We start from the raw sequence: 14,008 nt of genomic DNA on the forward strand, positions 1-14,008 counted from the left end.
ATGGAACCAGAAGGGGGAGGGGTACACAAATAGGTGATGGGAGCTGGAGTGAGGGGGTAGGGGTGGGTATAGGAAAGGGGACAAAAATGGAAAGACTGGAGGTGGATTGGAAGGAGGGGCGAGGGGGACACAGGAGGTAAGGGTTACCTGAAAATGGAAAATTCAATGTTCATTCCATTGGTGTGTAGACTACCCAGATAGGATATGAGGTGTTGTTCCTCTGGTTTGCATTGGGCCTCACCCTGGCAGTGGAGAAGGCTGAGGATGGACAGGTCAGTATGGCAATGGGAAGGAGAGCACCAAATGCAGTAGACGAGGTTGGAGAAGCTGCACGTGAATCTTTCCCTCTTCTGGAAGGGCTGTTTAGATCCCTGGATGGTGGTGAGGGAGGAGTTTTAAGAACAAATATTGCGCCTCCTGCAGTTGCAGGGGAAAGTGCCAGGGGTCAGGGAGGAATCGATGGGGAGGGATGAGCAGATCAGGGAGTCAAGGAGGGAGTGTTCCCTGCAGAAGGCAGGAACACTCCCTCCATGACTCCCTGATCTGGAGTGGGGAGGAGAAGATGTGGCTAGTGGTGAGATCTCATTGGAGCTGGCACCACTGGACAAGAGTATAATGGAGAACCACCTTCTTAGGCAGTCTCTATTGGTGAACGTTCACCTGCTCTGGTTTTGTGGGTTCGGAAGTGGGCTAATGAGCTCAATGTGGAAACAGCATATTGGGTCAGGTGATAGCTGATGAGCTGGTTGGTTTATTTATGAGGTAGTATGTTCTTCTACCGCTTACACAGAGGCTCTGTTTACTCCCATTGTCTTGAAATTCTCAATATCATCCTGGATGCTTCTTCTCTACTTTGAGAGGTCTTGGGCCAGAAGTTTCCAGGAATGAATGGGAGTGTTGCACTTCTTCAAGGAAGCTCAGAGCATATCCTTGAATCTTGTAATCTTCCCCCATGACAGAGCTCAGAATAAAGTGACTGTTTCAGGAATCTGGCATTAGGTATGTGAACAATGAGCCCAATGTAACCAATTGAAAGTAAGTATGACCTGAAGGCTGGGAATGTTGGCCTGGAAGAGCACTATTCACGTATCCTTCCACTGAACTTACAGGACTTCGTGGAGATGATGTTGGTAGTATTTTTCCAATACCTTGAGTTGCCTGGAGTTCTTAGAAAGCAAATTTGGGAAAAGTTAAAGATAGACAGGTTTTCGGATGCAGAGGATGTATGGAAGGATAGTGTTCTGTTCAGCCTCCTCTCCACTCTCCTTTTCTTTGCACCTGAAAACTTGTTTTACCTCTAACTCTTCCAACTTCAGGTGAAAGGACATTGAACTAAAACATTAGCAATGATTCTCTCTCCACAGTTGTTGCCTCACTTACTATTAATTTCCAGCATATAGTGAGGCAATTGGGAATAAACAGAATCACCTCACTATAATTACTGCCACTGTATCCAAGCCAATTCGTTTGAATGGCTTCTATTCTTCTTGCCATAACGTAAATGATTTAGAAGTATTTGTAAGATTCTAACTATATTATGTAAATCTTTCCCTTTAATAAGTAAATGGAATGCTGGAATACAAGCCAGAAGAGTTACCAGGTAATGAAAGTAACATCATATTCCACAAAAGCCTGGTAATTAATGCTGCCAGCCAGCCAAGGAAAGAGAAGGTCAAACTTCCATCAGCCATTTTGAGCTCGAAGCCATTTTCGCTACCTAATCAGAGGGTAAGAGTTATGCTAAATACTATAAGTGATAAGAAGTATTATAAGTGATAAGTTACAAGAGGGTTTTATTCCTAAGAATTGTTCATAACCCAAACTATTTGTAAGTCAGAAATGAACAAAAACAGCTGTAATGGAAGAGTGAGCAGGCATGGGAGGAGCGGCTGTCAGCCGGCCTCACTGACTCAGTGAGTGAGCAAGTGAGTGAGTCTGCTCAGTGCTCACAACTCTGCTCGGCTCAACCTAACCCCTGGTTGTTGTGGTTTGGGTGGAAGGGGTTGGCGTGGTGAGGAGGGAAGCACGTGGAAATGCCCTGTTCCCACCTGGCAAAAGATCCCTGCAGTCCCACAATTGCTGACAAATCCATCCCCATCCATCCTACCAGTCTCCCAAATGTTCATTTGTATGTATAGGCTTTCCATAAGTTGAGTGTTCACAACCTGGGGAGGACCTGTATCAATATCATGTGATACCATATGCCAAAGGGGTAGTGAGATTTAGCTTTAGATTGGCAGAATTCATTTAGCTAGGTTAAACTTGCCTCCATATCTTTCTCAATCTGTTTGCAGTCTTCAGCATGGTTGATCACACTTTCTGAAGTCACATTACCAAGACTGTCTGCCTCAACCTTAATGTCAATATTCAATACTTCCATTTTGTTATCAAGTTTGGTGAGGCAACCCTCAACTATTTCCATTCCATTCCAGTCATCAGAAAATCACTTGCAAAGGCTCATCTTCCTGCTCCTAAGCAGTTACCAGTGGGGTTCTCTTAGGATTTATCTTTAGTAAAACCCTGCTAATCGCTCACTCAAGCATGAGTGTATGCTTGATGATTCCTTCAGAGTGCCATGGTCCTGTTTCTAAGGATTTCCTCAGCTCCAGCCTCTTTGTGCTATTTTTTGCCCTCTTGTTTGTCAGCCAACCTCTCTGTTTGACTGGAACGTAGGAGCTGAGCTAATAATATAACGAACTTTTCTAACTAAATTCTACATTACCTCCATGTTCCCTCGTCATTCCTCAGCCAATTATATGCTCCTCCACACTCTAACCAACTGCTTTGTTACACTGAGGCTACTAGATAGATATTAGGTATGTTTATTAGTCACATGTACATCGAAACACACAGTGAAATACATCTTTTGCGTAGAGTGTTCTGGGGGCAGCCCGCAAGTGTCGCCACGCTTCTGGCACCAACATAGCATGCCCACAACTTCCTAACCCGTACGTCTTTGAAACAATGCCTGCCTCTTTTAAGTTATATCACAGGTCAATGAAAATTATAAATAAAATTCTTATACCTTTAGTGTTGGTCGAGGCTATGATTCAAGATTCAGCGCAACAGCAAAATTGACAGAAAAATTGCACCCCCATGTTCTCCAGAAACCACTTCGAAGACCTTGTCTTCTAATTTCACAGAGAATCAAACCTCTGGTTCCCCCATTAACTCTTAGATCTGCCTCCCTTCTATCAATTCTTTTCTCCAGTCCTACTTCCATCTCAGCCCTGGAACTTTGTTTGCTGCATCGTACATGAGGAATAAGAAAGTAATGGCTCATGTGCGTAAGTAAATTAGAACAGTCTAGCAAGGTGAACAGTCAAAAATCACGATGATTTTGAGTATGTGGAAGTCCATCAAATATGCTACTTAATGTAATGGATGTTTACTCTAACTACCTGCTATCTTCTACTGTAGAAAAATTAAAGAAAATAATTAATCCAAAACAAGCCAAGATTTAATTTGGACCAAGATTTGGACAGTTTGGGGCCAAATCTTCTGACCTCAGCCTTGGGAAGCTCAAGTGATTTTAGTAGCTAGCTTGAGGGCAGGCGAGAAAGCTGGCACCAGAAGGAAGATGGCAGGCAAAAAAGCAATTCACGGGTAGACAGTACCAGGGGAGTCTCACATACAGCTAAATCTGCTTCAAGGAACATCAGTGAAACTAAAGTCAATAGGAAAAGCCTCCTATTGGCTTGAGTCATATCTCACACAAAAAGAAGATATTTGTGAAGATAAATCATCTCAGATGCAAGAATTTTCCATGGCACTTTCCAGGCCAACTACCTTCAGCCACTTCATCAATGAGCTTGCTTTTATCATCTAAGGAATGAGGATGTTTGCTGATGACTACATAAGGCATAGGTGATAAGAGGCATGAAACATTTGCACAATACCTGTGCCAAGGAATCACCATTTCCAAATGGGCAAAGTCTATTTCTCCTCTCCAATCAATGACATTCCTGTTACCAAGTACCCCACCATCAACATCCTGAGGGGCAGACTTGACCAGTAACAACTGTGACACAATGATATTTGCTGTCTACCCAACTGGTTTCTATGGAGTGTGTAGGATAAAGACTACTCCTAAAATGTCTGTATCCTTTACAGTTCGCAGCTATAGAAGAACCAGTCAGAAGAAAAGTCAATACCATTTCCATTGCTGGGGCTGTAGCAAGTGGTCTGTTAAAGGAACCATCACGAGGCTTTGAACTGTTTCCAAGGGAGGTGAATTTTGGTATCCTACAAGAGGGTTTCACCTATGCCTATACTGTTTCACTGAAGAATGTTGGAATAGACTCTTGCAGGTATTTCGTTCTGTATGCAATTTGCTCTTTATCAAGCTCAATTTAGAATAAAGTACAGACACAGTAGTTTCCCTTTTTCATTTTTTTTATTGGAGCATAGGAACGTAGGACCAGGAGTTTAATAAAGCCCTCCTGCTGGGACAGAATAGAAAATACCACATCCTAGCGGTGGAAGCACATGCATGAAATCTCCATGGATGAGGTTGAGTCATTATCATTCCCAATGGTAATCTTCAACATTTTGTCCAAATTGAGTTTGCTGACAGCTATAAAGAATGTGCTGGAGGAACTCAGCGGGTCACACAGCACCTGTGGGGGGAAAGAAATTGTCGACATTTCGGGTCAAAACCCTGCATCAGGACTGAGAGTGGAGAGGCAAGGTGGCCAGCATAAAGAGGAGAAAGGGAGTGGCGAGAACAGATTCCAAGGCAATTGGTGGACTGAGGAGAGGTGTAAGATGACAGGCAGGTAGTCCAGCCTGGGTTGCTGACAGCTATCCATGGTTCAGCCTATTTCAAATTTTCATGCATGCACAAGAAATGATCTGGTGGTCAAACGCTGATGTATCTGATCTCCCATTCCACCAGTGAACTTACCTTTGAGCCCACTGGCAGAACACCTACGTGCTCCAGAGTGGTGCCAAAGGGAGGTTACAGACAACAACCCCATTCACTTGAATTCTGTGAGAAAAGGTAAATACAAGTAAGTAGATCATTTAAATGTATTGTGTTTTAATATTTTATTCTTTGTTTTGGCATTTTTGCATAGCTTTTAATAAAATTTGCTTTCAATTCTTTCAATAATTTCAAATTTTCAAAATTATTTAAATCTATTTGGACTATTTCTATGTGTCTCTGAGCCTCAGTCATATGCCCCCCCCACCCCATGGTGCCCCCTTCCATCTATTGGATGGAGATGGACAGGTCATACAGCCCTCCGATTCTACAAAAGATGGGCACCATGAGCCCAGGCAGCAGACTAGGTCCACCACAATCTAGACCACCATTGTCACTCACATCTCCACCGGTGAATGATTACCATAAACTGCAGTGGAAAGGGTGAGCAGCTTCGGGTTCCTGGGTGTCAACATCTCCGAGGACCTATCCTGGGCCCAGCACATTGATGTAACTGTGTATATACGCAGGTGCACCACAAAGAAGGTGCACTAGCATATCTACTTTCTTAGTAGTTTAAGGAGAGTTGGCATGTTAGCGAATAGTCTGACAAACTTCTACAGTGGAACACATTCTGATTGGTTGCATGGTGGAAATTCCAATGTGCAGGAGTGCAAGAGACTACAGAGAGTGGTGGACTCAGCCAGTTCCATCAGTACATCTTTCCCAACCATTGAAGACATCTGCGAGAGGCGATGTCTCAGGAAGGTGGCATCAATCATCCAGGCCATGTCCTCTGTATGTTGCCATCAGGCAGGAGGTACAGGAGCCTCAACGTTCAACAACAGCTTCTTCTCCACTGCCATCAGGTTTTTGAACCGACCTGAAATATAACACTACCTCGGACTATTTTTTTTCTCTCTCTCAATTTTGCACCAGTCATTACATTTATTTTGTTGTTTATTTTTTACACATGTAAGTTATGTATAACTTATATTAATTTAAGCCAGCCCCCATCAACAAATAAAAGAGAGGCAAGCTTTATTGGAGTGGCCATTTTGGAACATCTGTGTTTGAGCTGTAAGTGAATGTTTGAGTATAAGTGCAAGGCTTAGTTTCAAGAGGCTTCAGTGAGAGGAAGCAGAGAAGGTAAAGGTTTACCTTAGAATTACTCTTCCTATTAGAGTAGCTGGGATGGCAGTTAGGGAGTGGCATGCTCCTCCTGCAGGATGTGGGAGACCAGGGAGACTGCCAGTGTCCCTGATGACTTCACTGTAGGAAGTGTGCCCAGCTAATTTATTAAAGGACTGGAGCTGGAGTTGGATGTACTGAGGATCATCTGGGATGCTGAGAGCATCACAGATAGAAGTTTTAGTGAGGTGGTCACACCTAAGGTGCAGGCAGCAGATAGTTGGGTGACCACTAGGAAAGGTAGAGGGAGCAGGCAGACAGTGCAGGATTCCCCCATGGCCATTCTCCTGAGCAACAAGTATACCCCTTTGGATAGTTTGGGGGGGGGGGGGGGGCGCAGGTGGGTTGTGGTTGTGACCTATCAGGGCACAGCAGCAGCATCCAGGTCAGTGGCACTGTGGCCGCTTCTGAGGCTCAGCAGGGAAGGGTAAAGTCAGGCAGAGCAATAGCGATAGGAGACTTGATAGTTAGGGGTACAGACAGGAGATTTTGTGGCAGCAAAAGAGACACCAGGATGTTGTGTTACCTCCCAGGTGCCAGGGGTCAAGGATGTCTCAGAGCAGCTGCACAACATTCTCAAGGAGAGGGTGAGCAGGCCGTGGTGCACACTGGTAACGATGACATAGGTAGAAAGGGGGAAGAGGTCCAGTGCAATGAGTATAGAGAGTTAGGAAAGAGGCTGAAAAGCAGGACCTTGAAGGTAGTAATTTCTGGATTACTCCCAGTGCCATGTACTCACCAGAGCAGGAATAGAAAGATCGAACAGTTGAATGCATGGCTGAGGAACTGGTGCCGGGGCAGGGTTTCAGGTTCTTGGATCATTGGAACCTCTTCTGGGGCAGGGGCGACCTGTACAAGATGGACGGAATGCACCTTAGCTAGAGGGGAACCAACATCCAGGCAGGGAGGTTTGCTAGTGCTACTCAGAAGGGTTTAAGCTAGTGTGGCAGGGGGAGGGGACCCAGAGCACCAGGACAGAAAGTGGAGGGATTGAGAGGAAGGTAAATGTCGTGACTGGTAAGTCTGTAAGGAAAGATGGGCAGGGACAAGTTGGGATGGACAGTTTGAAGTGTGTTTATTTTAACATTAGGAATATTAAGAGTATGGGAGATGAACTTAGACCATGGATCAGTACATGGAACTATAATGTTATGGTTACAGAAACTTGGTTGATAGAGGGTCAAGATTGGATACTTAATGTTCTAGGGTTTTGATGTTTTAGAAAAGACAGAGAGGGAGGTAGAAGAGGTGGGAGAGTTGCACTATTAATCAGGAATAACATCACAGCTGCCCTAGCTGGGGACATAATGAAGAGCTCATCCACTGAGTCTCTATGGGTAGAACTCAAAAGAAAAAAGGTACAATCACTGTGATGGGATTATACTACAGTCCCTCCAATAACCACTGGGATATTGAGGAACAGATATGCAGACTGATTAAGGAAAGGTGCAAAAACAACAGGGTCGTTGTCGTGGATGACTTCAACTTCCCCAATATAGACTGGGACCTCCTTAGAGCAAGAGGTTTAAATGGGCAGAATTTGCTGGATGCATCCAAGAGAGTTCCTTAAATCAGTATGTAGATGGTCCAACTGGAGGAGGGGCCATACTGAACCTGGTATTGGGAAATGAGCTTAGCCAGGTGACTGACCTTTCAGTGTGAGAACATTTAGGAAACAGTGATCACAACTCCATAGCTTTTAAGATAGCTATGAATAAGGATAAGTATGGACCTTGTGGGAGAGTATTAAATTGGAGCAGGGCAAATTTTTAGCTTAGCTGTTTTTGGGTGCGTCCAAATCTGACATGTGGAAGGTGTTTAAAGACCAATTGCACAGAGTACCGGACAGGTATGTTCCAGTAACAAGGAAGGACAAGGATGGCAAGGTAAGGAAAGCTTGGATTACAAGAGAGTTGGTGAATTTAGTCAAGAAGAAAAAGGAAGCGTACGTAAGGTTTAGGAAGCTAAAATCAAACAGCGTCCTTGAGGATTATAAAGAGGCTAGAAAAGAATTAACAGAATTAGGAGATCCGGGAAGGGCCATGAAAAGTCCACGGCAAGTAGGATTAAAGAGAATCCCAAGGCATTCTACACCTACATTAAGAGCAAGGTGATAACTAGGGAGAGGGTAGGACCACTCAAGGATAAAGGAGGGAACATGTGCTTGGAGGTGGAAGATGTGGGCGAGGTCCTAAATTAGTACCGTGCATTGGTATTTACCAAGGAGAAAGAAGTGGAGGATCGTGATATCATTGTGGTGTATGCTAATATGCTAGGGCATTTTGAGAGTAAGGAAGAGGTAGTATTGGGTCTCATGAAGAACATTAAAGTGGATGTCCCCAGGGTCTGATGGGATATACACCAGGTTATTGCGAGATTAGATTGCTGGGGCCTTGACCAAGTTTTTCATGTCCTCTCTAGCTACAGATGAGGTCCTGGAGCAATGGTGAGCAACTAATGTTGTTCCCTTATTTGAGAAGGGAAATAGGGATAATCCTGGTAACTATAGACCAGTGAGTCTCACATCAGTGCTAGAAAAGCTATTGGAGAGAATTCTTAAGGGTAGGATTTATGAGCATTTGGAGAGCCATGGCTTAATTAGGGACAGTCAGCATAGTTGTGGGACAAGTCTTGTCTTACTAACTCAAATGAGCTTTTTGAGGAGGTTAGGAAAGTGATTGAGGGTAGAGCTGTGGATGTTTTCTACATGGACTTTAGTAAGCCATTTGACAAGATCCCACATGGTAACCTCATCCAGAAGATTGAGATGCATGGTATCCATGGAGACTTGGCCATTTGGATTCAGAATCGGCTTGGCCATAGAAGACAGAGGGTAGTGGTCAGTGGGACTTTTTCTGGCTGAAGGTCCGTGACTAGTGGTGTCCTAGAGGGATCCATACTGGGACCTCTGTTGTTTATATAAATGACTTCGATGAAAACGTGGATGGGTGGGTTAGTAAGTTTGCAGATGATACAAAGATTGGTGGTGTTACGGACTCAGTGAAAGTCCCTTTAAGACAGAGAGTGTGTGTGTATGTGTGTGTGGGGCGTGCTTACGTCAATAGAAGATAAAGGACGTAATGACGTTGTTGAAGAAGTCAGAAGAAGAAGGAGAGAGAGAGAGAAGGGAGAGAGACACCAGCCTGCTTGTTTTCTCTATCGATGGATGAGAAACAATAACTGTGTTTGCCACTGAAATCCATGTATGGAAGTTGGAAGTAATCCGGTGGAGTTCACTTTGTTGCTGACCTGTAGAAGGAAACAGGTATTTGTGTGTGGACGACCACGGTTCGGATGCTTTTCGGGGTGAGGAAGTCACTACCGAGTAAACCCTGAAGTGTCGTTTGGGTTCCATCGTGGAACATTTGGATTTCGTATGTACTCTCTCTATGTTTTTCTACATCTACATCTTATCTTCAGACAACGGTGGTTGTTGAAGAAGCCCTTGCTCATGTTTCACCTTATGGCTTGCGGAACTGAACTTTAAGAACCATTCAGGAACTGGGAGTTTTGGACTTTGTCACACACACACACGACGAGTTTAGTTTTGGGGTTAACGTTCAAGGTTTAACATTCTTGAATTCTAACATACTAACATTTTTACTTTTATTTTACGTATTATCATAAGTAGTGATTAATAAAATAGTTTTTAACACTAAATCATGCTCAGTGTGTTTCTTTTGTTGCTGGTTCGTGACAGTGGTGGTGTGGATAGTGTAGACGATTATGAAAGGATACAGCGGGATATAGATCAGTTGCCGATATGGGCGAAGAAATGGCAGATGGAGTTTAATCCAACCAAGTGTGAGATGTTGCACTTTAGGAGATCAAATCCAAAGGGACAGTACACAGTTAATGGCAGGACCCTTAACAGTGTTGATATGCAGAGGGATCTTGTGGTCCAAGTCCATAGCTCCCTGAAAGTGGCTGCACAAGTTGATAGGATAGTAAAGAAGGCATTTTTTTAAAATTTTATTTACAGCGTGGTAACAGGCCCTTCCAGTCCAACGAGTCCGCACCGCCCATTTTCAACCCAAATTAACCTACCCGTACATCTTTGCAATCTGGGAGGAAACCGGAGCACCCGGAGGAAACCCACGCAGACACGGGAGAACGTACAAACTCCTTACAGACAGCGACGGGAATCGAACCCCGATCGCTAGCCCTGTAATAGCATTGTGCTAACCGCTACGCTACCGTGCTGCATATAGTATGCTTGCCTTTATTAGTTGAGGTATTGAGTTCAAGAATCAGGAAGTTACATTGAAGCTTTATAAAAGTCTAGTTAGGCTGCATTTGGAGTACTGCATTCAATTCTGGTTGCCCTGTTATAGGAATGATGTGGAGGCTCCAAGGAGGGTGCACAAGACATTTACCAGAATGCTGGCTGGAATAGAGAGCAAGTGCTATGAGGAGAGGTTGGACAAGCTTGGGTTGTTTTCTCTGGAGCAGTGGAGGCTGAGGGGAGATCTGGAAGAAGTTCATAAGATTATGGGGGGCACAGGTAGAATAGACAGCCAGTATCTTTCTCCTAGGTTTGTAATGTCTGATTCTAGAGGGCATGTATTTAAAATGAAAAGGGGTAAGTTCAAGGGAGATGTGCAGGGCAAGTTTTTGATACAGAGAGTACTGAGTGCCTGAATACGCTGCCAAGGTTGGTAGTGGAGGCAAATACAATAGAGGCGTTTAAGAGGCTCTTAGGCACATAAATATGCAGGGAATGGAGGGATGTGGATATTGTGTTGGCAGAAGGGACTAGTTTAGTAGGCTTTTAATTACTTGTTTAATTAGTTCGGCACAACATTGTGGGCCAAACTGCCTGTTCCTCTGCTGTACTGCTTTATGTAAGATTATTTTAGTTATCTTTGTCTTGTAACTTACTATGCCGCTGCTGCAAAAAGCTAACTTTCATGGCATTCATACCCTGTGTATGTGTGCATTGGACAACAATAAACTTGAACTTGAAATTACTCTAGTGATATCATTGAACTTGCATCCTACTGATGAGAGGACTAATTGTAACGTACTGGGCTATATATTCTGACTGAAGAACTAATATGAAGTAATTTTCTGATAGTATGATGCAGTTATCAAGGATCATAACACTATATGTACACAACCCAATGTTCCCTTTTTATATTCTTGTTACTCATATTATAACAAAGGCATAGCTTTTAAACCTAATAGTTTCTTCCCATTTGTTCAAGACCAGTGCCTTCTGCCTTGTGTAGTTTCTGCATTAAGATTCTCTCCATAACCTTCTTTCTCCCTGTGCTCTTTTGACCCTGTCCAAGCTTTTAACTATTCTTATTAAAACTTGTGAGCATGTGTTTCTATAGTTCATGCTTCTCTGAGATGCCTTAAAATATTTTCTACATTAAAGGCACTATATAAATGCAAGTTGTTGCTATACTTTTCATTCTTCCATTGAGTGGTAGTGGGTTCATATATGTAATCTTAAATTCACTCATGGTTTTGAGTAAGGCATTAAGTGAAACTAAAACATTTCCTGAAACAGCATGCCACTTTCATCATTGTCCATTCTTTTGTAACTGAAAAGCAAGTGGCGGCTTAGGCACAAATCAAAGCAGTGAGTATTCAATGCACCAAAGAGATATAAAAAAGAGAACATGAAGGGAAATAGATCTCTGTCAGTATAGGCCACCATAAAAGTTCACAGCATGTAAAATATCACATCTTTGATGGCTTTTGATAAAACCAACATTAAAATTTTAATTTGTTAAATTATTTATTTCCAATTATGATAACAAGGGATTTTAAACACCTAGATTTATATTTAAATTGTGACCAACTCAGCAGCACAGAATTAAGGCACATACATTGCATTGGCTTTAATGTGTTGATGTTGTTTCTATTTCTTTGAGAGTGAACTGATCAACTGAAGACATTAAGAATCATGTGGCAGCCTACAGTACTAAAATTTCAGTAAGCCAAAGGGCATCAGATGTTGGATAGTTTGACCTTGCAATTTTTTCTTACTTAGATAGTCCACAGTACCAGCACATTTCATAAGGATACAAAGAGTAATTGAGGAGGTGAAACTCAAATAATATGTCATCGTAAACCACAAAACATAGTAGTTTTGTTACCATTTACTAAAGTATGTTTCTTTCAATGGTTGAAATTCTTTGATGTACTTCTTGGTCATGACCTAAAATGGAATGGTTTAACTGGTTGATCAGCACAAATTTTCAGTATCTTCTATTATTTTTGTTTAGATTTCGAGTGAAACAGCCACCACCTAGCACTGGACTTAGAGTTTATTTTAAACCAGGACCTGTAAGTAGTCACTCCACCTAATTTAAGCAGGAATATTTCAGCATATCGTTAGATCACTTTCAGATGGAGTCATTAAAATATAACTGGTTAGTTCACAAGATAATTGCAGATGGTTACAGAAAAAAGAAAAGTATCAGGAACCAGACTAAATACAACACTTACTCCATTCATCCAGTTCTACCTACCACCAGTAAAATTTATTGCCTGCTCTGTTCTCCAGTAATTTTGATGATTTTAAAATAATAAATGATGAGCATTTGGAAATGAAAAGATTAATGAAGAACTACCAGCATTGATATGTCAAAAGCAAACCATTCTTAATAAATGTAATAATTTCTTGAAGAGATAAAAGGAAATGCTGACATTTGTAGTATAAAAAGGTTTTCCTTAAGACATTTAAAAAGACAAGAGGACTGTAGAAGAATTCAGACAAGTGGTGGAGTGGCAATTGCAACAGTATGAATGGAGAGTTAATTGACAAAAAGGGAATACTGATATTATTCAGAGGAGAGTAAGGTTAAAATTAGCGTATGCCTGGTGTTCACTTCTGTATATGTAGGTATCAATAATTCAGACTGGGTGCAGAGAATACAGTCTCAAAATTTGTTGTCAAAAGCAATATAGGATGTTTGTCAGAGTGAAGGTTAACAGAGTTTGGAAAGACAGACAGATTAGCAGGTGGAAGATATGATTTACAGTTGAGACATTCAGTGATGAATAAACTTTAAGAGAAATAGCAGTAAAGGTTGTTGATAAATAGCCCAGCAGTTCAAATATAAAATTCTTTGAAAACATAAGTGCAGATTGATAAAGACTTGACAATGGTTAATTGATTTTTTTTAATTGATAGAAGCATACAGTATGATAGAAATGAGATATTTCTGTGAAACATTGATTGGGCCACAATTAAAATACCATGTATAGCTCTTGATGTTCCTTCACTGAATGAATGTGAACACCAGAGTATAGAATGTATATCAAATTGATACCCAATATATGAGGCAGTAATTATGAGAAGAGACTTACAAGAGCAGCTAAGGCAAAGAGAGCTGTAATTGTGAATGGAAAAATACCATTTCCTGTAGTGCGAAGTTATTGCAGTCATCAATTTAGAATAATTAAGCTAGGGGAAATGTTACAGAATATGCAGTACATTGGACCAATTGTGAGCCGTAATCTCTTTTAAATATAAAAAATAATTTATATTTATCTGGAAAAATTGAAACTACCTTATGTTCAGACAGATTTACAATATGTCTCACTCTGTTATTATGTATCTTGTTTTTAACCAAAGAAATCTATTTCTGCAATAGTAAAGAAATGCTCCGAAGCATTATTACTAATTAAACTCTTTTCTGCAGGTAGCAGCAGGTTTGAAAACTGATTTGGAAATTGAGCTTTATGCCATGGCAATTGGTTTGGAATGTACTGAAGGAGCAGGATACCTTTGTCATCACTTGGAGATCCAGACTGAAGCAGAAGAATTGTTCCTTCCCATTACTGCAAATATCTTTTCAATATTCACTGTCATTACTTGCCTAAGTTAGAGTTAATTCTGAGTACAAAGGGATATGGGGTAAGAGCAATCCCGAT

At 41.8% G+C, this 14,008-nt stretch overlaps 1 protein-coding gene across 1 annotated transcript in view; it reads left to right on the forward strand.

Annotated features, from left to right (window-relative positions):
• The window catches only part of spag17 (sperm associated antigen 17), a 176,148-nt gene extending 162,186 nt beyond the window's left edge, over window positions 1-13,962 (forward strand). The window contains exons 53-56 of the mRNA XM_052014463.1: window positions 1,562-1,728; window positions 4,114-4,310; window positions 12,355-12,415; window positions 13,777-13,962. Of these exons, the coding sequence (XP_051870423.1) occupies window positions 1,562-1,728; window positions 4,114-4,310; window positions 12,355-12,415; window positions 13,777-13,962 (611 nt within the window). The remainder of the gene's footprint in view (window positions 1-1,561; window positions 1,729-4,113; window positions 4,311-12,354; window positions 12,416-13,776) is intronic.
• The last annotated feature ends 46 nt before the right edge of the window (window positions 13,963-14,008 follow it).

This window comes from Pristis pectinata, chromosome 4 (assembly GCF_009764475.1).
Source record: "Pristis pectinata isolate sPriPec2 chromosome 4, sPriPec2.1.pri, whole genome shotgun sequence".
In the NCBI taxonomy this organism is placed as follows: Eukaryota; Metazoa; Chordata; class Chondrichthyes; order Rhinopristiformes; family Pristidae; genus Pristis; species Pristis pectinata.